The sequence below is a fragment of the Nilaparvata lugens genome, chromosome 2 (assembly GCF_014356525.2).
Source record: "Nilaparvata lugens isolate BPH chromosome 2, ASM1435652v1, whole genome shotgun sequence".
Taxonomy (NCBI): domain Eukaryota; kingdom Metazoa; phylum Arthropoda; class Insecta; order Hemiptera; family Delphacidae; genus Nilaparvata; species Nilaparvata lugens.
Window position 1 is genome coordinate 53,240,810 of NC_052505.1, and position 24,392 is coordinate 53,265,201.

A 24,392-nucleotide genomic window follows, 5' to 3' on the forward strand; every position below is an offset into this window, starting at 1 on the left:
TATTTGAGGGTTGAGTTGACGATTGGAACTCATGAATTTACATTTTGAAACATTCAACTTGAGTCCATTAGTCTCACACCAATGAAAAAAACTATTGATATCACCCTGTAAATAAAATGTATCATCAATATTCTTGATCCCCTTGAACAATTTCACATCGTCTGCATAAAGGAAACAGGAAGAATTCTTCATAACTGATGGAACGTCATTTATGTACAGGAGAAATAAGAGAGGCCCAAGGTTGGAGCCCTGAGGTACTCCCGATGAACATATAAATGATTTTTATTTAAAATTGAGAATTTTAACAAATTGCGTCCTGGAATTTGGATAATTCTGCCGAAGATTGACAAGGCTATCACTGAAACCCATCAGCCCAAGCTTTATCAACAATAGCTCATGGCTGATAGTGTCAAAAGCCTTGAACAAATCGGTATAACAACATCTACACGACCTCCATTGTCCAGTACCTGGGATACTTCATCACTGAAGGTCATAAGATTAGTCACTGTTGAGCGACATGGTAAAAAGCCATGCTGCTCCTCTGCTATGACACTCCTGACCTGCATAAATATATTTGAATGTAGTATTTTTTAAAAATTTTTGAGAAACAATTCAAAATTGAAATTGGCTAATTCATTAAATCGGTTCTTTTACCAGATTTGAAAACAGGAGTAATTCTTGCAGTTTCCACTTCTGGGGAAATTTACCAGTTTTCACAGCTGAATTCATGATAAACTTCAAAGGCATTATAAGTACTTCTGCGCAACCCTTGACAATAAAAGTTGGTATAGCATCAGGGCCCTCAGAGCATCCAGACTTCAGAGCTCCTATTGCAGTTAGAACCTCATTGGTAGAGATTACCCCAATTTTAACATCTAACACTGGCATCCCAGATGTCTCCGGTCTCTCTTCTTGCTCACCAGGGGTGTTAGGTGTATCAGCCTCATATACAGACTGAAAATATTCTGCAAACCCCTCAACAACGTTACAACCACTGTAGAACCGCCCATTGAATGTCATTGATAACTCTACAAAAAATGTTTTTCTATTGGAATTAACATAATTCCAAAAGTTTTTAACATTGTTTGTTATGCCCGCCTGAATCCCTGCAATATAGTTGTCATGTGCAATGGTGATTCTAGCTTTAAGAGATGTATGGGAAGTCTTGAATAGGTTATCATGGTAAGGAGAATTTCGCCTTTCCCTTGCACATTTATTTTTGATTTTTAAATCAGAAATTATATCATTAGTGAAACATGGAGGGTACTTATTACTTTTTCTCTCAATCCTCACTTTTGGAATACATTCATCTAAGCAAAGGTAAAGTTTTCTATAAAATTCATCAACGGCACAATCAACATCAGTACAGCATAAGAGGGAGTCCCAACAACAGTCTCTGAGCAGGTAATAAAGCCCAAGAAAATCACCTCTTGCAAAATTGTAACGGTACTCCTGAGAATCATTTACAAAGAATTCGGAAGGATGGTCAATATATGAGGCTTCAACACACAACGCGGGATGATGGCCATCTTCAGGGAGCATGGGATCGTCATTCTTAACAACATTTACAGGAAAATTACTTAAAACAAGGTCAAGTGTCCTACCAAGTTCATTTACTACAGAATTGAAAGAATTAAGATCATAAAAAGACATCAAGCTATTAAGTATTCTTACTTTAATTGAACCAGCTGCAAAATCATATTCATTGGAAGTGATTTCAGGTAAATTAAAATCTCCAATTATCATGAGCCTACCGTCAAGCACACTACTTAGTGACTCGACATATTCTGCATATTGTAGGAAAATATTTGATTGGGTTGATGGGGGGAAATGAACCGCGCTAATGTAACAGAAATTATCATCTAACTTGAATTGCAACGGAATCATAATGCGCACTTTCTCTAGACAATTCATCGCATAATTCAGGGTGCAAAGATCTTTTGACTGCAATCAGCACCCCTCCTCCTCTCTGACCACCACCCCTGTCACTCCGATAAACAGAATAGCGCTCATCGAAGAGTTCCGAGCTCACCATACCACTATGCAGCCAAGTTTCAGTCAACACAATTACATCATAGTCGGTGCTCAGTAAGGATTTGTGAAAGTGCAACGATTTGGTACGAAGTCCTCTAACATTCTGATAATAGATAGAATAATGAGAATTTGAAGATATACAAAAGAAAAACTAAAAAAAGAGAGAGAAGAAAATATGAAAAGTTTTAGATAAGATAATTTGTCGGATATCAAGCTAATGATATCTTATATCTATAGTAAAAAGTCAGTTCTAGCCACTCACATTCAATAAATTGATAACACGGACAATCAGAAAAATATAAGATCCGAAATTCAAAGTTAATCTATCGTTCATCAGCATTCCATAGATATAAGCTTAGATGATTTTTAACTAGCAGCTTTCTGCAATATTCATTCTCAATGAAAGACTGCTCAAAACAGATCAAGTATCATTATATCAAACAGAATATCATTATTCGATGTAAGCCTCAAATATGGTGATAACTTAAATATAAAGAGCATGTATAAACTATAAATAGATCCAGAAACAATTTTCAAATGAGAAGTTCTGATTAATAAATTTCTGAAGAACAATATGTAAATAGAAATATAATGTATGATAATACGATTAGCTCATACATGCAAGTACGTTCATTCACACATTCACAGTGCTCATTAATTAGTAGGTAGGTGTTATTGCCAAAATGAAAAAAATTAAGCAAAAACAATTACACAGAAACTTGGAACATGGAACAACGACACGATTTATCATTAATACAAAGTATCACTAATAAAATCTGAAATTGTTGGTGTGATTAATGAATATCGATATCACACATGAATGATAAATGTAGAGAGTTTCATTCAACTATAACTATTATATTATTTAACAAAATATTAAGTTCATTCAACTCAACACAGATTTTAATATATGTGCATCAACACTCTAAATTCACTCTTGCATATCGTAGATAACGAAATAATCTATCTTGAGGAACAGAATTATTATAATAACACCAACACAAAACTCTTCTTCTATGCATAATAAAGGCTACATCAATAATAAACCGTATACTGTAGAGTAAGTTTTCAACTGAATAATAATCTGCTGACGTAAAGATCAATGAGCAAAATGATGCAAAGAGCAAATGACAAATGAGCAGATGATGAAATGAGCAAATGAGATCAGATCATGGGCAATGATCAATGAGCTCCATATCTGAATGATGGTACGAACAGAATGAGTATGTCGCGATCGATGCCACGATGCCACTAAACAGATGGCAATGATAAAGAAAAATATTGTATTTGATCCGAGCGTAAAACTTCTTTAATGTTTCGCAAAAATTTTCTGCTGAAGCAATAAAATAGTGTTTTACGCTCTTAATACATGAATAGCTATTTGGAGTCATCGATTAAGATGTATAAATAAATATTGTGAAAACACTTCACTTGAATGGGCTACTTTTAACAAATTAATAAGAACAATATGAATTGCTTTTCATATTGTTCTTATCAAATAAATATTGATATGTCAGAACTGAGATCTACATATTGACCTGACCGTTCTGTTCATACCCAAAGTATGTGTTATCAGCTAATTGGTGAAGAACTAGTAAGTAAAAGACTATGAAAAAAAATTGGTTCACGAATCACTCTCGGTCAACAAGAGAAGTATTAGTTTTGGACAAAAACAAACATTTAGGTTGAGCCAATATTCTGCCTCATTGACTGGCATAAGTCATGCAAGATTTTTATATGTATTTGACAGAGCACAGTAAATACGACATTAGACTCTTTCAAAGAAAATATTGAGTGAAAACTATTATCCTTAATGGCTGTATGAGACTCATACCAAACATAGATCTCAAAGTTGGACTATAATGCCAGCGGAACGAGAATAATAGAATAATTATCATTGCAGTATTATTCCTAATACCTGTTGTCCCCCACATAAGAGTATGAAATATCACACTGATCATTCCATCCGCTCTTCACAAGACCGAGATTAACTATCTAGTTCAGTCTAGTGTTCCAAAAAATTATTATTTTCAACTCTTCACAACATCGATAATACCTGCACCAACACTTGAAAATCCCCACCCCGCCCAACAATCAACCCACAGATCATGTTTTGCAGTATCACGAATTTCAGCTCGCACATAACAAGTTTATTATTCATGCTAATTATTGCGTTGACTGTAATTCAATGCGCGATTGTAATGAAGGTTCGCTCTTTGAAACAGCCAGCTCCGTTCCAAAGCTCGTGTTTATTTATTGTTGTCAGTAAGCAATTATCATCAAACATTGTATAGTGAGTACTGTGATGTTATCGAATAATAATAACAAAGTAGGTTTCGTCCTAATTTCATCGATATTATTTGTCAGAGCCGGGAAAATTTGTTGATGCTTGGGGAGGTGAATACATTTTGGAACGTGGACTGTAAACTTGGAGGTGCTAACCAATAATAATCACTCTGATAACATGAACGGCAGTAAACATACCACAATATAAGTAAACAGAGTTATTATAAATAGATGAGAGGTGATTTGTTAACTTACACAGTATTGACATTATTCACTACTTAACACTGGGCAAGTTGGGAAAACTCAAAATTTTATCGATTTTGTTTCATTGTGCGGTAAGTTGTGAAACTTCAATGCTCATTGTTTATGAGTTTTAGTAATGAAATTCCTGATGCCATAGATCAATTTATATGATTCATGAAATGTAATATATTATTCTATTTCAATTGCTGTTGGAGCAAAATGAGTTGATTTTCATCATGAAGTACCGTATATTTTCCATGAGGTATTATTCGTGTCTAGTGGTCCTCATTCATCGTGGAATAGGCCTACTATTATTGATCATTAACCCCAGATTACTTTTTCCGCCAACGTTACTGTTGAACATGTCTGAAATTGAGGCATTTCTATCAATAGTATCAATTTCTCAATTCATGTTTTTATAATATTCTTATAAATACCCAGATGTCATGTAACTCATTTATATTATAACTTCTAAAATTTAATTAGTACAATAATTCTATATTTTTTGGAGAATATACGCATTATCACAAGCCATCTAAATTGGCAGATGGATGAAATTATTATGTGGGGTCCTAGGCATTACAGTAATACAATCTTCTTTTTTAGCTTCAATCATTTTATTGATAGGCAGCTTCCCAATAGATAATAATCATATTGTTATGCATCTACATAAATTGGCGGAGCTTTGGACATATCAATGTCCATTCTTCGGAAAGAATATTAAAAATATCCTCCCCACTAACTCTCTACCAAAACGTTAATTTCGTTATTTAAACTAAGGATTTATTTATTAATGGAATATTGTAAAGTTTTAATCAATATGAATATTTAAGAGAAAAAAAACAGAAAATTGATAAAGTAAAATAATTATATAGGTAGATAAGATCAAATAATTGATTAATAAATGAAGTAGGCTGAAAGTAGATCAGGGTTATCAACTTTCAGTAATATACAGCAGTATGCAGTGGATAATTGAAATAACATGAGTTTATATAATATATATATATACAATTCGTTCTATAACAGGTTTAAAGGTTTGTATTTGTGGGATGGGTGGGGGATGGTTGTCATGTGATCGTTCTAGGGCCGGACAGTTTCAGTCATTTGTTCCAAAAGATGTTTTTTTAAAGTCAGGATGAAGCTCGCTCGGCTCTCGATGGACCTGATAGAAACAGGAAGTGCATTCCATGCACGACAGGCACTGACTAAGAAGGATTTTGTGAAAATAGTAGTTCGATGATTGGGTATCCTTAAAGTACTTTCTCCGGTTCTAGTATGTGAAGCATCTATCCTCCTACCTTCAGAGACAAATTTGAAATCATCTTTAAAATAGTTCGGATTACCGTATTTCAAGATATCTCTAACAAGCTTGACTATTCGAAAAAGCCTTTGATTGGGAAGCTTCAATGTTGAACTAGCAATGTGGGCTGGGGTGATATGATCATGGCGTTGGAGAGAGTAGACGAAACGTAGACAATAATTTTGGCAACGCTGTAGTTTATCATTCAGAGTGACTTGCATATCGTTAAGAACAGAATTACAATACATTAAATGTGGAAGATGAGAGATTGAACCAATAATAATTAATGTTTCTAGGGAGAATATCGTGCATTTTCTTCAATGCATGCATGGCTGAGAATACCTTTTCACAAGTTTTGTTCACTTGTTCTGACCAGTCAAGAGTATTATTCATAATAATGCCTAAATTTTAACTGAGCTACAGTAAGGAATGTCATTACCATCTACACTAATTTTGTGAATCGATTCAAGGTGAATATTGTTTATAAGACGAGAATATCCAATTATAATGGGTTGTGTTTTGATGGGATTAAGCTTAGGCCATTTTTCCTTGTCCATTCCACTATCGAATTGATATCCTGATTCATTTTTCCAACTGTTTCATTAATTTTTGTTATGGGACAGCTTAAATAGATTTGAAGGTCATCTGCATAAGTATGGAAACTGGAGAATTTGATAATGGAAGAAAGGTCATTAGCATACAAAGTGAAGAGGAGAGGGCCTAAAATTGAACCTTGTGGTATCCAAGTAGACTTTTTGTCACCGACAGATACACATTGTTTCCTACCTAATAGATAGGATTTAAACCAAACTAACGAGTTGTGACTGAAACCAAGAATAGCCAACTTATTCAGAAGGACTGTATGATCAACAGTATCAAATGCTTTAGAAAAATCAAATAGGGTGAGGATGGTACATTTTCTTTGGTCCATAGCTAACCTTATATCATCAGTGACACGGAGCAGAGCTGTTTCAGTTGAATGGAATTTTCTAAAGCCCGATTGAAAGTTATGAAGCTTACTATTGTTGTCTAGAAATTTTACAACTTGAGCATGAATGAGTCTTTCTAGCACTTTGGACAATGCAGGTAAAATAGTAAAAACGGTTCAATTGGCAGATGGATGAAATTATTATGTGGGGTCCTAGGCATTACAGTAATACAATCTTCTTTTTTAGCTTCAATCATTTTATTGATAGGCAGCTTCCCATTGTTTACTGTTGTAAGAAGATATTTTGAATAGTTATCAAAATCATTGAATGGAAAGAATTTATAGGTCTCAAGCAAACAGCAGTATTGCTATCGCTAGATACGATGTCAACAAACTCAAGATTAGATAATAACGGTTATCCAGGCTACAGTTTTGAACAGCCAAATAAAAAGGAAAATATTATTGCTATTTATTTAATGATATAAAATAATAATTTTTGAGGTTAGGTTCTTTGGTACTTACTAGTCGGCAACCTAAATAATTGGTCGAGCCATATAAATTGAGAATTAGCCAGACACCTGTGGCAAATTTAGTTGCATACAAATAGCATTCGCTTAAACTGTGATCAGAGGGTTAGTAACAAGCATGGCATGTCAATGTAAAAGAAAAAGCGTTTTAGAAAATACAAAAATATTTATCATGTCATACGAGCATGGGAAAAATGTATAAAATAAATAAAAATATTAAGGAAATGGGATGTACCTATACTCAGCGCATGAATACATTTGTAATTTTAGAATACGCCAATCAAAATACAGTAATTGACCGCTGGTGAAAGCGAGTTGATTCAAAATATACATTATCTATTATATAAATGATAAGAGTTTGTAAAATATACAGTACTCAGATTTATATTTATACAATAATATTCGCTATTTATGCTGTAACCTAGCAGAATTGCATGGACTGTATTGAAGCATATTATTGCATAGTAGTGAGGCTAGGGATAGCACCAATCAGAGTGGATATTTAAATTATATGCAAATTCAAAAATATGGAAGTATGTTTGTGAAAAGAATAGGGGTAGGTCTAAGCCCACTTGCTTGCTAGAGGTCACCAGGAACAGCCACCAATTTATAGAGCACAAGATCCCTTTTTAATATTTGAACATTTTGGTATCTAAAGTTGAAATTTATAAATTAATTGTATTAGACTCAGTGAAGTTGCATTATAACAAGAGTCATTAATCAAACAATCCCCTAGAAGGAAACGACAGCAGCCCACCAGGAAGGCCTAGGACATCGAATCTAATCCGGAGCACCATCAAGATTGTGATTTTCGACACGTGAGTTCATTGAGAAATTATTTGAGAGGGCCCTCAGTGCTTCGAATCATCATAATCTATAAAAGCTAGCTCGTCAAAAGGTTGTTTAAATATTAAAAGTAATATCAAAAACTTGCGCAAGTATTCAAATGTAAAGGAAATATTCTTAAGAAACGTTTATGAGATCACTATTTAAATATGCACAGAGGGAATATCTAATAATATATGATTTATTATAATTTTATGCTCACTCATTATATCTTTGCTTAGTGAATTATTAGATTTTTGCAAGGCTCACATTCATAAGATAAATTGATTTATCTTATTTCCACCAGAGGCCGAACCCAAGCCCTGAGAAACATATATGTATTCTGAGATTTATAATTTCATATTTAATTTCTTATATCAATTTGGAAAGGAGATTTATGAAGTTTTATTCGACAAGCATCAGCAAGTTGACATCTGAGCTGTATAGTTTGAAAGTATATTATATTTGCTGATTGAAGAAGCACATGGTAATATTTCGTGCTAAGAAACAAAGTTGTGAGCTACCTGTGATATTTTTTTATATATATCTATTCCCATATTATTTTTATATTTGTTGCTCTATATTTTTTATTTATTGCTCGTTGATTTTTTCACTTAATTATATGTTTTATGTTCATTGAATGGTGTGCCTTTCATTTATTATCCTATCTCCATGCATGACCAATCTTGTTATATTCTATTTTATTATTATTATTGACCTATTATTAAAATTATCAACCAACTGTATTCTTCACCGAATAAGTTGGATCAATCAGCGATATACAGCAGTGATTGTTAAAACTTTGGAAATAATTACGTTCCCAAGATTTATGTAAATTATCCAGTACCAACACATCTGATTTGAAGAAACTCAAAGGTCATAGTATTAAGTTGCAGCAATATAATTAATAGAATTCATGAGGTACTCTGATAGAGTATTGCCTTTGATTCCGCTCGGTATCATTTTTCATTGCTGACCACTTTGGCGAATGGTGGCGGGTGGCGTTGGTGGCGATACCGCATTGTCTAGTACAATTCAGACAATACATCAGAGAACTTATATCTGTCTATCTCTACTGCATCTATATTTGTGGAGTACACCAAATCAGTCACAAAAACTGTGAACTGTTAAAGCGGCCGATTTGCAGCCAGCGAAAGCAGAGAACTGTTTGAGCTCCTAGGAGAGCTGGTAAGAAATTGGTACTATTGCTCTTTCAGGAATCACAAAAATTATTATATATATTCAAAATCTTTGCTTTACCGACTGCGGCCAAGCAGGGCAAACGTTTTAGGAAAAATAAAGTTACACTGTCCAGAGCTATATTTTTCAGTTGAATGTAGCTCTATATCCCTACATCTTTGGTAATTTGCTTCATAGTGTAGATTATAGTGAAATTTTATACAGTAGCCGGGGTCTTCCAATGTGAATTCGTTGTGTGGCCAACTTGTCTGGCCGACTTGGCCTTTACATGGCCAAGCCAAAAGAGATCACTTTTCCTCAAATCTTTGATATACTCCCACATTAGTAATAATTGGATCAGTCTAAATAATACAATACTGTATTTGAGGAGAAAAATATAAATATTCTAGTAGAATACAAGTGAAAAAACTATGTAATTGGTTTTTTCAATTTCTTATTGATGATGAAAATCTGTGCACAATTTTATTTCATGTTCACCACAAATCAGTTGCAGTTTTCAAAGGTCAAGATATTATTTGATTTTCGAATGATTGGGTACTCATTCAATGCAAATTCTGGTATGAATGAGTCCTTGAAGCTCTGCTGGACGCCTTGACGGTGTGGTAGGATTTTTGTCTCAATGGAATCATGCGTGAAATTCACGCTTGATTAGTATTCTAGAGTTCCAAGCATGAAATGCTCAGGGCTATTTCATGATGTCTAAAGGTGCGTACAGATATACGCGCCGCGAACATGAGCAATTCACTTTTAATCAGCTTACTATATCTGTATTTTTATCTTGGCATCAGCTGATTAAAAGTGAATTGCTCATGTTCGCGGCGCATATATCTGTACGCACCTTATATATTCTATACAGTGATATGTCTAGATATATTCTATACTATATTATATTCTATACAGTGAGTATTACTTTAAACTGTTGAAGTTCTTTATGAAATCTATAAAGTTCATGTGATTTGAATGAATTTGGAGTTCACAGTGAGTTGAGAAAGTAGGCTATTCACGATAGAGTTTCGATGAATAAGATTTTTATGAAGTTCTTTATAAATTTATTGATGTTATTTAATAATATCAATGCTTTCCCATCATTTTATGATCAATATACGTCATAAAATGTGTACAATATGAATCCTGTCGAAATAGTCGTGACTATTTGTTACGATTTTTGTCATGACAAAAATTATGACAAGTTGGGCCTTACGAACACCAAAATCCATTCATGCGTGAAATAATTATGATGCGTTACTTTTCAAACACTTTGTTATGAAGTTCTCCACAGCCCATTAACATACGGAGAGATAACACCACATTATGTATTTCTAGTTTATTTTCGTGTTTTGGCTTGATTGACATGATATTCATTATAGAAGATTCAAACATGTATCATGCACATGTAAGGCCCATAATTAGTTTTTTGCAGAGCTTATGTGGATTGAATAAATTTGAAGGACACAGTGAGTTAAGAAAGTAGGCTATTTACAATACAGTTTTAATGAATGAGATTTTCATACGATGAAGCAATCTCACTTGAATGTGAACCAAGATTAGCTCTTCCCCATCTAGATAACCAGCCAATTCACATAAATCCTTTCCCAAAGCTTGACATTCAAGTACTGTCTTCTCCAAAGAGTTTCCCTGGCATAACTTATCGAAAAACGCAGCCGTTTTCGTCTCAGCACGGAAATCACGTAGGCTGTGGCGCTGCAATTCAACGACGGAAAATGACAAAGGACCAGGAAACAAGCACTAACAAGTTGGCAAGAGAAAAACTTTTATAGCCTAAGGACATCATCTCATCCACAACTTTATCGCTTGCACCCAAAAAGCGAACCAATTCAATCGAAGCTATATCCTATTGTGCAAAGCATCGCTGTTTGTTACCAATTTAGTGGGTCTATTTGTCAGTACAAAACTCGTCATTGCAATCGAATTGACGTACATTTCGCTGGCCCTCCCACCAAGCCAAATGGCGATTTGAGCATTACACATCGTTTGTGCATCGTTTGTGCACGAATGTGCACGACCAGTCTGCGTTTGTGCACGCAAACTGAACAAATTATTTGAAAATTCGATTGGGGGGGCTGGGGAAACGATAGCCCCCCCCCCACTTAGTGTAATTGCGATTTGAGCATTACACATCGTTTGTGCATCGTTTGTACACGAATGTGCACGTACATGTAACGTTTGTGCACACTTTCTAAGCAAGGAAATGGATCGTTGCAGGAGTGAGGTTCAATACAACGGCCAAGGGTGGCTGGGGGAAATGCTATCCCCAAACCGTCAAAACACTCTAATTTTCGGCTCAATCGTTTGTTCTTCGTTTGTGCACGAATGTGGCTGGATCAGCCACAAGAATTATCATCCAATGTAATACTTCCATTATATTGTACTATGTATGTCTATAAATATATAAGGAATGAGAAAATAGCACTACATAGCAATAATAATAATTAATTATCAATCATGAGATATTTTCTTATAGACAGTTAGTTTTTGATATGTTTACCTCCTCACTTCTCGAAACAGAACTGTGAGTTAAAAAATTTTCTTCTAAAATTTTTCCCTCTTTAACCCCTCCTTGACCCTACTAATATTGGTTACTGATATTTTTTGCTTCAGATATTTAAATCCCATAAATATCGATGGAAAACTATCAGTATTATTAAATATCGATTTTCTGATACTCATCCAAAATCCTTAGACATTAATTTTAATCTGTTTATTAACAGAATGAACAGATTAGGTAATCTGTTCATTGAATGTAAAAAACTGACCCAACTTTTATGTAAGAGAGATGCATACAGAATGGGTGAAAAGTCCGAGAACGGCTCAATATCTCATTCACAAAGGTAATTAGATGGTAAATGTGATTGGGAATCCTACTCGAATCTAGAATACTACTTTTTTATCACTCGAAAATCTGGTCCGCAATATTAAATGCAACTTCATTTTTTCAAATAGGAAGGCTGTCATGCGATACATGATTTCAATACATAATTTCAAGACAAAATGTATGACCAAGATCGCACATCAATATCTCAAACTGTTAAGAAGATATTCACATTTTTAATCAATACCATGGAAATCTGAAATGAAATCACATAAGACTGTTATTGATTAATAATGTGAATATTAATAACACCCACTTTGGAATCACATTTTTTATGAGATACTAAGCCATTCTCATACTTTCTTCTCTCCTTTCTGCTTTGATTAATAATGTGAATATCTTCTAAACTATTTGAGATATCGATAATATCTTTAATTGTTTTTGGCATTCACTTTTTCTCGAAATTCCGTTTCAAAATCATGTATCGCATGATCACCTTCCTATTTAAAAAAATAAGGTTGCGTTTAAAATGGTGGATCCAAGATGGCGGACCAGATTTTTAAAGCCATAGTAAAGTGATATTTAAATTTGAGTAGGATCCCCAATCACACCCACAGTCATATTACCTTTGTTTATGAAATATTAAGCCGTTCTCAGACTTTTCACCCACTCTGTATATGAACAGAAATAGTATTTTGAATAATGGAAAAAATGCCTTTTCAAATTGCCAGATTTTATTTTTATACAAACCTGAAATGGCGGCTAATTTAAAAAGCCAATCTGAATTTCCAAACAACAGAAATTAAGTTGTTTGGTAGGCATTCTATTCCAATTTCTTTCAATAATAGGATGGGCACGTTAAATTGTCGGTTTCGCTGAAGTATGACAGTCGTAAGGCCCATTGATAGCCCAAATGGTTTTAGGCTACATTAACAACATTACCATAGTATGGCCATGAGAGCTTTTTTCTCGCCGCCGCCATGAAGATTCCAAATATTTGAATACATTTTTTAATGTAGCTTGAAGGGGATTGTAAGTAAAATTACTTGCCTTTACTTATTAAAGCATATATTACTTATTCCTTAATAATGTCTTACAAGCTGTTTTTATATTCCGTATTGTGACGTTATTTTTGGCGTCGCATGTGCCCCAGCTGGCAGTAGTCGGTAGAGCAAAAGATTTTTGAATACTATTATTATTTTTACGCCTCCTGAAAGAGAAATACCATAAACTTCTTACCAGCTCTTCAAGGAGCTCAAATAGTTCTCTGCTTCCAACGGCTGCAAACGGTGTCTGCTTTATCAATTCGCAGTTCTCATGACTGATCTGGTCGACTCCGCAATTATAGATACAGAAGATATAGACAGATATAAGGGTTCTGAATTTTGTACTAGACAATATGGTATCGACACCAACACCACTTGCTACCATCTGACAAAGGGGTCAGCAGTGTGAGATGATACCGAACGGAATCAAAGGCGACACTCTATCAGAGTACCTTATAAATTCTTTCAGTTTATAATGCTGCTGCAACTTAATACTATGACCCCTTGGGTTCTTCCAAATCGGCTGCGATGGTTCTGAATAATTTAAATAAATCTTGAGAACGTAATATTTCTGAAGATTTAATAATCAATGCTGTATATCGCCGATTTATGCAACTTATTCGGTGAAGAATACAATTGGTTGATGATTTAAATAATTTGTGAACAATAGAATAATTAAGATAGACTAGAACAAGATTGGTCATGCATGAAGACAGGATCATAAATGAAGGGTACACCATTCAACATATGAAAATATATAATATGCATGAAAATATCAACAAGCAATAATGAAAGATAGGAATGATAAATATAAAAATAATATGAGAAAATATATATATTGTAAAAATATCACAGATAGCTCACAAAATGTTTCACTTTGCTTATTAGCATCAAATAATATATCTCATGCTTTTTTAAGCAGCATATATTCTATCTATTTCTATAGCTCAGTTGTCGACCTGCTATTGCTTGTCGAATGAAATTTATAAATCTTACTTCCAACAATATGAAAAATTAAATATTAAAATATCTCAGGGCTTGAGTTCGGCCTCTGCCGAATGTTCTTAATCTCTTCATGTTCTTTATCTTATGAACATGAGCTTCCGAAAATTCTTATAAATAACTGATCTTCTTCTTCTTCTTCTTTGGCTGTGCCTTATCCCATTTATCTGCAAACAGCATGCACCATGGTGCTGGCTTCTTGACTGCAGCACCCACGACATCCATGAGCAGATCAAACAGATATGGGCTAAGTGCTGAACCCTGGTGAAGGCCAACTTGCACTGGAAACTCTTGGGTCCTTCCCACACTTGTTTTCACTCGAGTGATGGCTCCCTTGTGATGGCTCTTATAAATAACTGATAAAAAAGATCAATCAAGTGAGCATATATAATAAATCAAATATCAATAAATATTTACTCTGTGCATACTTAAATATTAAATTCTCATTAATTGTTCTTAATAGGACTTTCCCTCAAGTTTGAATATTTGTGCACATTTCAATATTAAGTTTGATTTTCAAATAAACCTTCGACGAGCTAGCTTTATGTAATTGGGATAAATTCGTAGCACTGAGGGCTCTCTTAAATGATTTTTGAACTCATGTGTAGATCTTTCACAATTTTTGAGGGTGGCCTGGATTCGTCTTGGTGTCCTAAGCCTTTTCTGGTGGGCTGCTGTCATCCTCTCCAGTGGTAATATTTAAATTTAACAACTCATGTCATACTGCGACATCACTGAGTTATATGTATTTTTCTTTTAATTACATAAATCAAAACTTAAACTTCGGCAAAAAATAAATTTATGTACAATAAGGGATTCAGTCCCCTATTCTCCTTCGACGATACTTCCTCCTTTTTTAATTTGCATTAAATTTAAATATCCTTTCCCATTGGCAGATTTTAAATACTCCGCGATGACACAATTCAGTACTGTCAAATAGATCACAGTACAATAACATATTACTATCGTAAAATTGAATATTCCTATCCTTAACTCTTATTTTATCTAAACAACATTGTTCCATGTATTCTATAAAAATTACAAATTTTTATAATTTTAATAAAGATCACGTGGAGATTTTGAATTAAATAATTTTTAGCGCCGAGCAAATACTGTATTATGATTGGTACATCCCTAGACTGTAATATGTATTAATGCGCTCAATAAAAATAAATATCATTTCCTTTATCTTTTTGCTTTGTTTTTTATTATTTTTTGTTCATGCTCAATGATATAATATATATTTTGTGTTCTCTTAATCGTTTTTGGTGACATTTATTTGGCATGCTTAGTTTACAAAACCCTCTCATCCTCGTCTTAGCAAATGCTACCTAGACGCGATTAATTAGCTATAAGGTGTCTGGCTAATTTTCAAATATACAGCTCGACCGATCACTAAGGTCGCAGACAACCTAATGTCAAAGAACCTAACCTCAAACATTATTATTACTATACTACTATATATTTCATTACTATATAATTATTCATTTCTGTATTGATGACTGCATAAAAGGCGAAAGAACTTGCACAATCTTGCATATATTGCAGTGTTTTGTCTTGCAAAATTGGAGTGTTCTGACTGTTTGGGGGACAGCAATTCCCCTGCCTCCCTTGACCACTCTACTGTACCTTACACCTGCAACGACCCAATTCCTTTCTTAGAAAGTGTACGCAAACGTTATATGTACGTGCACATTCGTGCACAAACGATTGAGCCGGAAATTGGAGTGTTCTGACTGTTTGGGGTGATAGCATTTCCCCAGCCCCCCTTGCCCACTCTACTATACCTCACTCCTGTGAAAACCAATTTCCTTGCTTAAAGTGTGCACAAACGTTACATGTACGTGCACATTCGTGCACAAATGATGCACAAACGATGTGTAATGCTCAAATAGCAATCACGCTAAGTGGGGGGGCTATTGTTTCCCCAGCCGCCACTAATCGAATTTTCAAATAATTTGTTCAGTTTGCGTGCACAAACGCAGAGTGGTCGTGCACATTCGTGCACAAACGATGTGTAATGCTCAAATCGCAATTACGCTAAGTGGGGGGCCTATCGTTTCCCCAGCCCCCCTAATCGAATTTTCAAATAATTTGTTCAGTTTGCGTGCACAAACGCAGAGTGGTCGTGCACATTCGTGCACAAACGATGCACAAACGATGTGTAATGCTCAAATCGCAATTACGCTAAGGGGGGGGGGGGCTATCGTTTCTCCGGCCCCCTACTCGAATTTTCAAATAATTTGTTCAGTTTGCGTGCACAAACGCAGAGTGGTCGTGCACATTCGTGCACAAACGATGCACGAACGATGTGTAATGCTCAAATCGCAATTACGCTAAGGGGGGGGGGCTATCGTTTCTCCAGCCCCCCTAATCGAAATTTCAAATACTTTATTCAGTTTCGTGCACAAACGCAGAGTGTGCACAAACGATGTGTTATGCCCGGTCCACACGACAACGACGAGGTTTGCGCTAAGTTTGCGTCGTGTAGACGGGAGATCGTTGTGAATTAATGAGGTTTGAAGGTTTGTGCTTTGTTCAATCAATCTCAGCCAGGTTTGCGTCAATTTTTCTGAGAAACGATTATGTTTCATCTATCCATCAAAACCTGAATCGCTTCAAAATGAAGATAGAGAATTCGCGATTTCAGATTCGGATTCAGCACCCTCGAATTAAATGTGAGCGAGGTCGATTCTCAAAAATACTCAAAAACAAGGAATATTTTTTTATAGATAATAATTATTTTATTTACTCTATATTAATGTAATAGATATAGTTATTCGCTCTTCACTTGATAAGCAATATTCTTGATTATTATTATTGAGAAGAAGGAGGAGAATTGGGAGGAGGAGGAGGAGGAGGAGGAGTAAGAGTTGGAGGAGGTGGAGGAGGAGGATAAGGAGGAAGAGGAGGTGAAATAGTTGAGGAGGAGTAGGAATAGTTGGAGGAGGAGGAGTAGGTGGTGGAGTAGGAAGAAGTGGTGGTGAAGTAGTTGACGAGGAGGGGGAATAGTTGGAGGAGGAGGAAGAGTAGGGTGAGGAGGAGGAGGAGGAGTAGGTGGTGGAGGAAGGAGTGGTGGTGAAGGAGAAGGTGGAGGAGGAAGAGGAGGAAGAGGAGGAGGAGGAGGAGGAGTAGTTGTTGGCGGGGTGGAGGGTTGAGGAGGTGGAGGAGGGGGTCGAGAAGGTGAGGGTGGAGGAAGAGGAAGTGGTGGGGGAAGAGGAGGAGAAGGAAGAGGCTTGAGTTACAATTCATCTCAAGTTTATAAACACTTCAAAGACTTCGTATTGAATTTATATATGGTTTAGTTTATACAGGTTTGTGTTAAAGTTGGTGTCGCGTGAACAGAGGTTTGAGCAAACATGGCTCAAAGCCAGATTTGCGTAAACCTGGCTTTGAGCCAAGTTTACGCAAATATCGTTGTTGTGTAGACCCGGCATAATGCTCTAATCGCCATTGGGATAGGTGGGGGGGGGCAGTGAAATGTACGTATCGAATTGTTTCAAAGTGTGCGATAATAATAATATATTCGTTCAATTAACTAGTTGGCTCACAACCTAGAAATTGCAACGCAGCCAAAATATCTCGTTTCCGAAGTGAGAAACTTTAAAAACTAAAAGTTTCGAAAATAGACTACTAGTCTTCGATTTACAAAATTTCAACTGAATTGATAATCGTAGTTCGTGAGTGTATTCATAATGAATGTGAAGTATCATTAGACTATTTGTAAACAATGAACTGAATCACTTCACTTTTGAGAGAGAAGGTGATTTTTTCCAAGCATTATAGTTGAAAGCGAAGAGTGTTGGGGGAAAAATTCTTTTATCATTCCATTCTATTCTAAATCCAACATTTTCTTCCGATCCTCTTTGGTTGGAAGTAGCGGTGCTTCAAGCTGCATCGGGTTCGCCGAATTCCTTCAACATATCATCAAAACTACAATTAAATTGCATATCGTCACAGAGAAGATACAGTAATATCCTACTTTGTGATATCGTACAATTCTATTATAATTGTAAACTACAATTACTTGTATATCAGAATATATCTAGACATAAATAGATATATAGAATATAAAAAAGAGAATATATGGATATATAGAATATAACAAATAATATACCTTTTATATTACATAAATATGAGACATAAAAATCTGGACATAAAAAGACATAAATAGATTGAAAACACTTGAAACCTTACATTAGAAACGGAAATTTTCGGGAACTGAGTTCCCTTCGTCAACCCTTTCCAAACAATGAGCTGCAAACACCATATCCTTGGGTTGAGGAAGGGAACTCAGTTCCCGAGAATTTCCGTTTCTAATGTAAGTTTTCAAGTGTTTTCAATCTATTTATGTCTTGTGTCTCCTGTTTTAATTTATATTATAAACTTTAAAGTGTCTTCTGTTATGTGCTACTAGAATATATCTATATTCATAACATTAATGCTAATATTATTTCTCCAATATTGTATCAATACAAATTAAATAATCATCAATCATTATCTTCCATTCCTTATTCTTCACTCTGTGATGTGTAGTTTCAAAAACTCTGACAATATGTACGATAAGAATAGACCTAAAGGATGCTAATTTCCCATGTGAAAGAAGTAGGCAAGGTAATGAGAGAACTAACAGAACACTATTGAAAATATTACAGACTTTATTAAAATCGAAACAGTTCATCTTGGTATCGACACATAATTTACAAATTAGTGTTTTTACAACGAAAATCATCAATACACTACATTCATTTTGATTATTCATTCTTACAGGCTAAATTAATATCATACAATAAACTGGGTCAAGTCGTGGAATTGATATCAATATAAGGCGATATTGATATCAATTGAATGATATTCAAAACACTCTCAACGTGGTGTGCAGTTCATTCTCTTAATTTCGTATCAATACAAATTCAATTATCAACTCTATGTTTGATACAAACTAGAACAATCAACCGATTGAATCAATTGATTACAACAATATTCCCTTTGCATTTGTGTCCCTAATTTTCTTATTGATGGTGATATTATACTTCAACTAGAATATTTACATTATTATTTTCATAATCATATTTTTTAATGTACAATAGTAAGTTAGTATCACAGCAGTGTATTAAGTGTCAAGTCCACTCACAATAGGTCAACTATTCGAACTTAACTTCCCTACAATGAACAAAGTGTTGTGGCTCCCTCAACCTAAAACAAATACCTATTTTTTCACAATTTTTAGCTGTTATCACCTTAATTCTGAAGAAAAATAGCAGAAAGATTAATTTTATCTACCAATGTTGTTACATCAATGTCATTTGTATTGTAATTAGAATATGTTTCTCACGTTGTTGAGAAACAGTTATTCGCAAAACTTCGTAATTAAAATCTAAATCCTAGATAAAGAGAACATTCTAATTAGAAAGGACTTTCTTATTTCGGAGAATCGAGTGCAAAAGAAACTGAGAATGAAGTCAGTACCACAGCATGCAGAGCCCCACTCCGGAAACGCTTAAAAATTAGTTCAATACCACTACAAAACCCATTACCCCAAGACATTTACAATAATCATTGTTCCTGAATCTCCAATTTGAAGCATTTATTTTTCAACGTATCGAAGAAGGAATATTGAAAAATCATTTTTAAATCCACCTTGAAAGTAAGGAACCTTTGAAGAGATTTTTTGTATTATTGTTACAAAACCAGATTCATAACGGTGAAGCAGCATGAAAACCAATCAATGTATATTACATGTGATAGCCTCTGTGTTGTGATAGTCAACGTAATATTCAACTGATTCAAACATCAGCTTTATCTGAGCTCCAATACAGAAGCCCATTCCCCTGAGGCCGGCTTGAATATTATCCTGATAAATTGAATTGCATCATCAGAATCCCTCGAATACATCTAACCATGGCCTCTGTTCTTATTGATTGATTTCAACAATTTCCTAATGTATGAGTTCCAATTACCGTTGCCTTGAACTTGAACCGTATTTGACAGTATGTCCTCTTGAAGTTACAGAAGCTACATCTTGAAGTTAACAGAATTCTCTCCTCAAGCCAGTTCGGGTTTCGACGTGGAAAGTCAACTATTGATGCCATTAATAACTTCTTATGCCGAATATACAAGTCACTGGATGCTGAAAAAAAGGCTTTGGGTTCCTTTATCGATTTAAAACGGGCTTTTGATAGTATTGATCATGATATTTTGATAGAAAAGATGCAACATTATGGATTTAAAGGCTCAGCATTAGAATGGTTGAAATCATTTACCACTGATAGAGTGCAGGTTGTAGAAATTGAGGACAGAAAACAAAAAGTAGTGAATCATAAATACAGGTCGAAAATTTGCCAGATAAAAAGGGGAGTACCACAGGGAACAGTCCTCGGCCCGATATTGTTCTCACTGTATATAAATGACTTACCAAGTAATGTTCCTCTTGCCAGTAGCGTTCTATTTGCAGATGATGCGAACTTTCTTATTGTTGAGAATGATCTGCAGCAATTGCTGAGGCAGGGAGAGCGCGTCACAGAAAGCATCGAGAATTGGTGTAAGGCGAATAAACTGAAAGTCAATGTCGAGAAAACCTGTTTTATGGATTTTTCTATTAGTAAGTCCAACCGCCCGGAATTCTCTAATTCACTAAATTTCAAGTTGGATTCAAAACAAATCAAATCTACAGGTGCTTGTGGTTTTCTAGGAATCGAGGTTGACTCAGGATTGAGGTGGAATTACCATGTGGACGAGGTCGTGAAGCGACTTAGTAGGGCAACATTTGCGATATCAAGATTAACGACGAGTCTGAACAAGAAAGTAGTATTCTCGGCTTATTATGGTTACTTTCAGCCGCTACTGACCTACGGCTTGATCTTGTCAATCAACTCAAACATAGAGCTTCCTGGGCTAGAGGATCAGATATACACGGGTACAACACGAGGTCTAGGAATGCTCTAAGACTGGATGCTCATAGAACGTCTTTTTTCCAAGGTAGTCCTGATCACATGAGCAGGAAAATATTGAACTCTCTCCCACCAGTTATATCTGAGATTGACTCTGAAGTTTTGTTCAAGATTAAGTTGAAGAATTGGCTGATCGAAAAATCCTTTTACAGTATAATTGAATTTTTTGAATTGAGACATTTTTAAAATGATGTGATTCTTGCCATCTTGGCAGCGAATTGAATTATTTCTTGTTATTTAAATATCTTAATATTTTTTACAATGTAATTTACCATTGTGACTATGAATTTGACTTGTGTCAATATTGTATTATTGTACAATGCATGACATCAATAAAATTGAAATTGAAATTGAAATTGACAAAGTAGAGGCTACATACACTATGTTGTAGTCATACTAATTTGTTATATGATTAGCACACTTTTACTGTGCCCAACTCCATTGATTGAGTTCCAAAATACGACATTAGTTTGGCTAATTTATGCAATCATCTTTCTAGAAATTCTACTGATTGGTTTGAATTAGTTTGATAGAGATGGCACAAATCATGCTTATTGAGATTCACTCCATACTGTCAGCATTGGTTGAATGGAAAGTACTGATGTTATTAATAACGGATATTGACAGTATGAAATGAATTCCACTATAGCTGAAGTTTTAAACCAGCTCACTCAGTTTCTTAGTATCATACGAATTGAATATTTCCATTTATAATGCTTGATATTATGATAAACATTGTTTTCATCTGTTTGGATGAAAAATTCGGTTACGAGCTTGTTAAACTTATTGCTGTGAGCCCTCTATAGAAGCAGGCAGAATCTGTAACCTGTTAACTAAAAGAATAGTTTCAGAATCTGTTCTGCACCTCGTAATTGCCAGTAGATTAAAATTGAAGAAATATCAATCTGCTATCGACAGGCCTATTGAAACTTCAAAAAATGTAGACAATCAAATTATATAAACTGGAATGATGAAATAGGAATTGAGAGTTAAGATTTATTTTAAATGCACGTTGAAGAACAAATTTGAAAAACACTATGATTCAGGTGAGATTGATGATGTTGTACTACAAAATAATTTCTATACCTATGTTTTTGATGGCATGGGTGAAAAACGTTCCAAAAATTATCATTTATTGGAACCTATCTCAATTTTTAAGCCACATTGATAAACTCAAGAGGGAGCCACTTGATATTGTTATGACTTACTTGTAATAATTATCAAATTTCAAGATTTCAATTAATAAGGATCTGTAGGAAAGGTTGACCAGTTTCCTTCAAACCTACTTTTGAACATCCTTCATCTATGCAGTCAATGCATTCTCAATATATTATATTCATGAACCATCAGACCTTGTAGAGATGAATGTAAACAGTTCCTCTATCGAATATTGAAATGAAAGGAAAACTTTTTTATCAACAACTTCTGCTACTTTCGACGAAAGAAGTGATAAGCTAGTAATTATAAAATTGCTGCCGGATTGAATGTTTCACATGACATTTTAATGCGATGGTTTGTTAAAATTCAATAAGGGGAAAGCTCAGCTCACTTCCAAGGGCTTCCACCAGTAATTCTAATAATAAAATATAAATAGCAACTTATTACTGTTGTATCAGTATGAGTTGCTTCATGCTATTCCTATGAAATGATGGAATCAAACTGTTCATTTCTCGTGACTTAATGAAGTGATAAAAAAGTATAATTATGACAGAAAATACTAGTACAATTTCTACACTCTGTTACATAAGCACAATATTCGACATTGAAAATATAAAATTAGCCTGCTGCTCAAGGAGATAAAATATTGTTTACTGGAAATAATAATTCATTATGACACATAAAAATGGTTCGAGACTAGTTTGTGTTATGAAAAAGAGTATAAAAAGGTTACTAGTGATTTGCATGACAATTAGACAATCCAAGTAGCCTTATTGAAATACTTTATCATAAAAATTCTTTATACTGATAATAATTATAGATTTCATACTGATAGGAATTTAGTTTGTAGTGTGGATTGAATCAGATCACTTCTTCCGTCGAACATTGTCTAGGTCGTTATATGAGACTGAATAATTGTTTGATAGTGATAGTGAATAAATGAAGATAATAGTGATAGTTCAGGTTGTCTCTCTTCCCTTATCATGACTCATAAAAATAATACAGTGAACAAACATGCTACAACTGTACATAGTCAAACAATAAAAAATTTTCTGATGAGCTGAAATGAAATCATTCTGTATTCTAAGAATGAGTGATTCAATACCATGGTAATTATAATTTCTCTACCTCAATTTCAAAGCACTAAGATTATTTGAATCTTCTCCATATGCTATACTTCATAGTAACACAGCATCCAAACAAGGCTGTGTTGATTTGCGAGTTGATTCAATAGGGAAACTGTGTCTTGCTATTTCTCATCGATCTCAGCCAACTCATACCCAACCAAAGTTCAAGGTCCTCTAAGTCTCATACAACGAGCTAAACAATGATATTGTTCAATATTTATACATAAAACTCTTCTTATCCTAAATGCTATAATACACTTTACATTATAATGTACGTTCTATAAGTAGTGGTACGAGTGTGTAATGTACATTTGAAGGAGGAAGTTAAGTGATTTCAGATGATGGTATAAATGTTTCTCAGGGGTTTCTTATATGATGGGATGTTATATAACTTGGGTCAGTTTACGGAAATTTATTTCTGTAGGCGGTTGATACTATGGTTTTATTGGTGTAGGTGGATGGGTGTGTAGGTTTCTAGACACTGTCGTTTCCTATGAAGAGTTGAGGGTTGTACAATCATCGAAGTCTTAGATGTGGGGGTTTCACCTCCAGCTTCCCGACAAGAATCCTAAACCCAGACTGACTGCTAGGCAGCCCAGGGAGACTGCTCTGCACCAAGCGTGGTTTCCATGTTGCATCGCTGCTGGGTGCTCACCTGGAACAACACAATTTATTCATAATATATAAGTTTTTTTGAATACCAAACACAGAGTTTTTACTTTTCTTGCCCTACTACCGTAGGTAAGGAAAGTATTGCTTCCCAAAAAAATTAAGATACCCCAATTTCAAGTTTTCTATACTTTTCAAGGTCCCCTGAGTCCAAATACATGATTTTTGGGTGTTGGTCTGTGTGTGTGTATGTGTGTATGTGTGTATGTGTGTATGTCTGTGAACACGATAACTAAATTCCTAATTAACCGATTGACTTGAAATTTT

The 24,392-nt window shown here is 34.7% G+C and overlaps 1 protein-coding gene across 1 annotated transcript in view; it reads right to left on the minus strand.

Moving 5' to 3' along the window:
- Window positions 1–18,861: 18,861 nt before the first annotated feature.
- Window positions 18,862–24,392, minus strand: part of LOC111052577 (zwei Ig domain protein zig-8) — a 475,708-nt gene continuing 470,177 nt past the window's right edge. Inside the window, exon 5 of the mRNA XM_039421498.1 lies at window positions 18,862–24,111. Within this exon, the coding sequence (XP_039277432.1) occupies window positions 23,999–24,111 (113 nt within the window). The 3' untranslated portion in view covers window positions 18,862–23,998. The remainder of the gene's footprint in view (window positions 24,112–24,392) is intronic.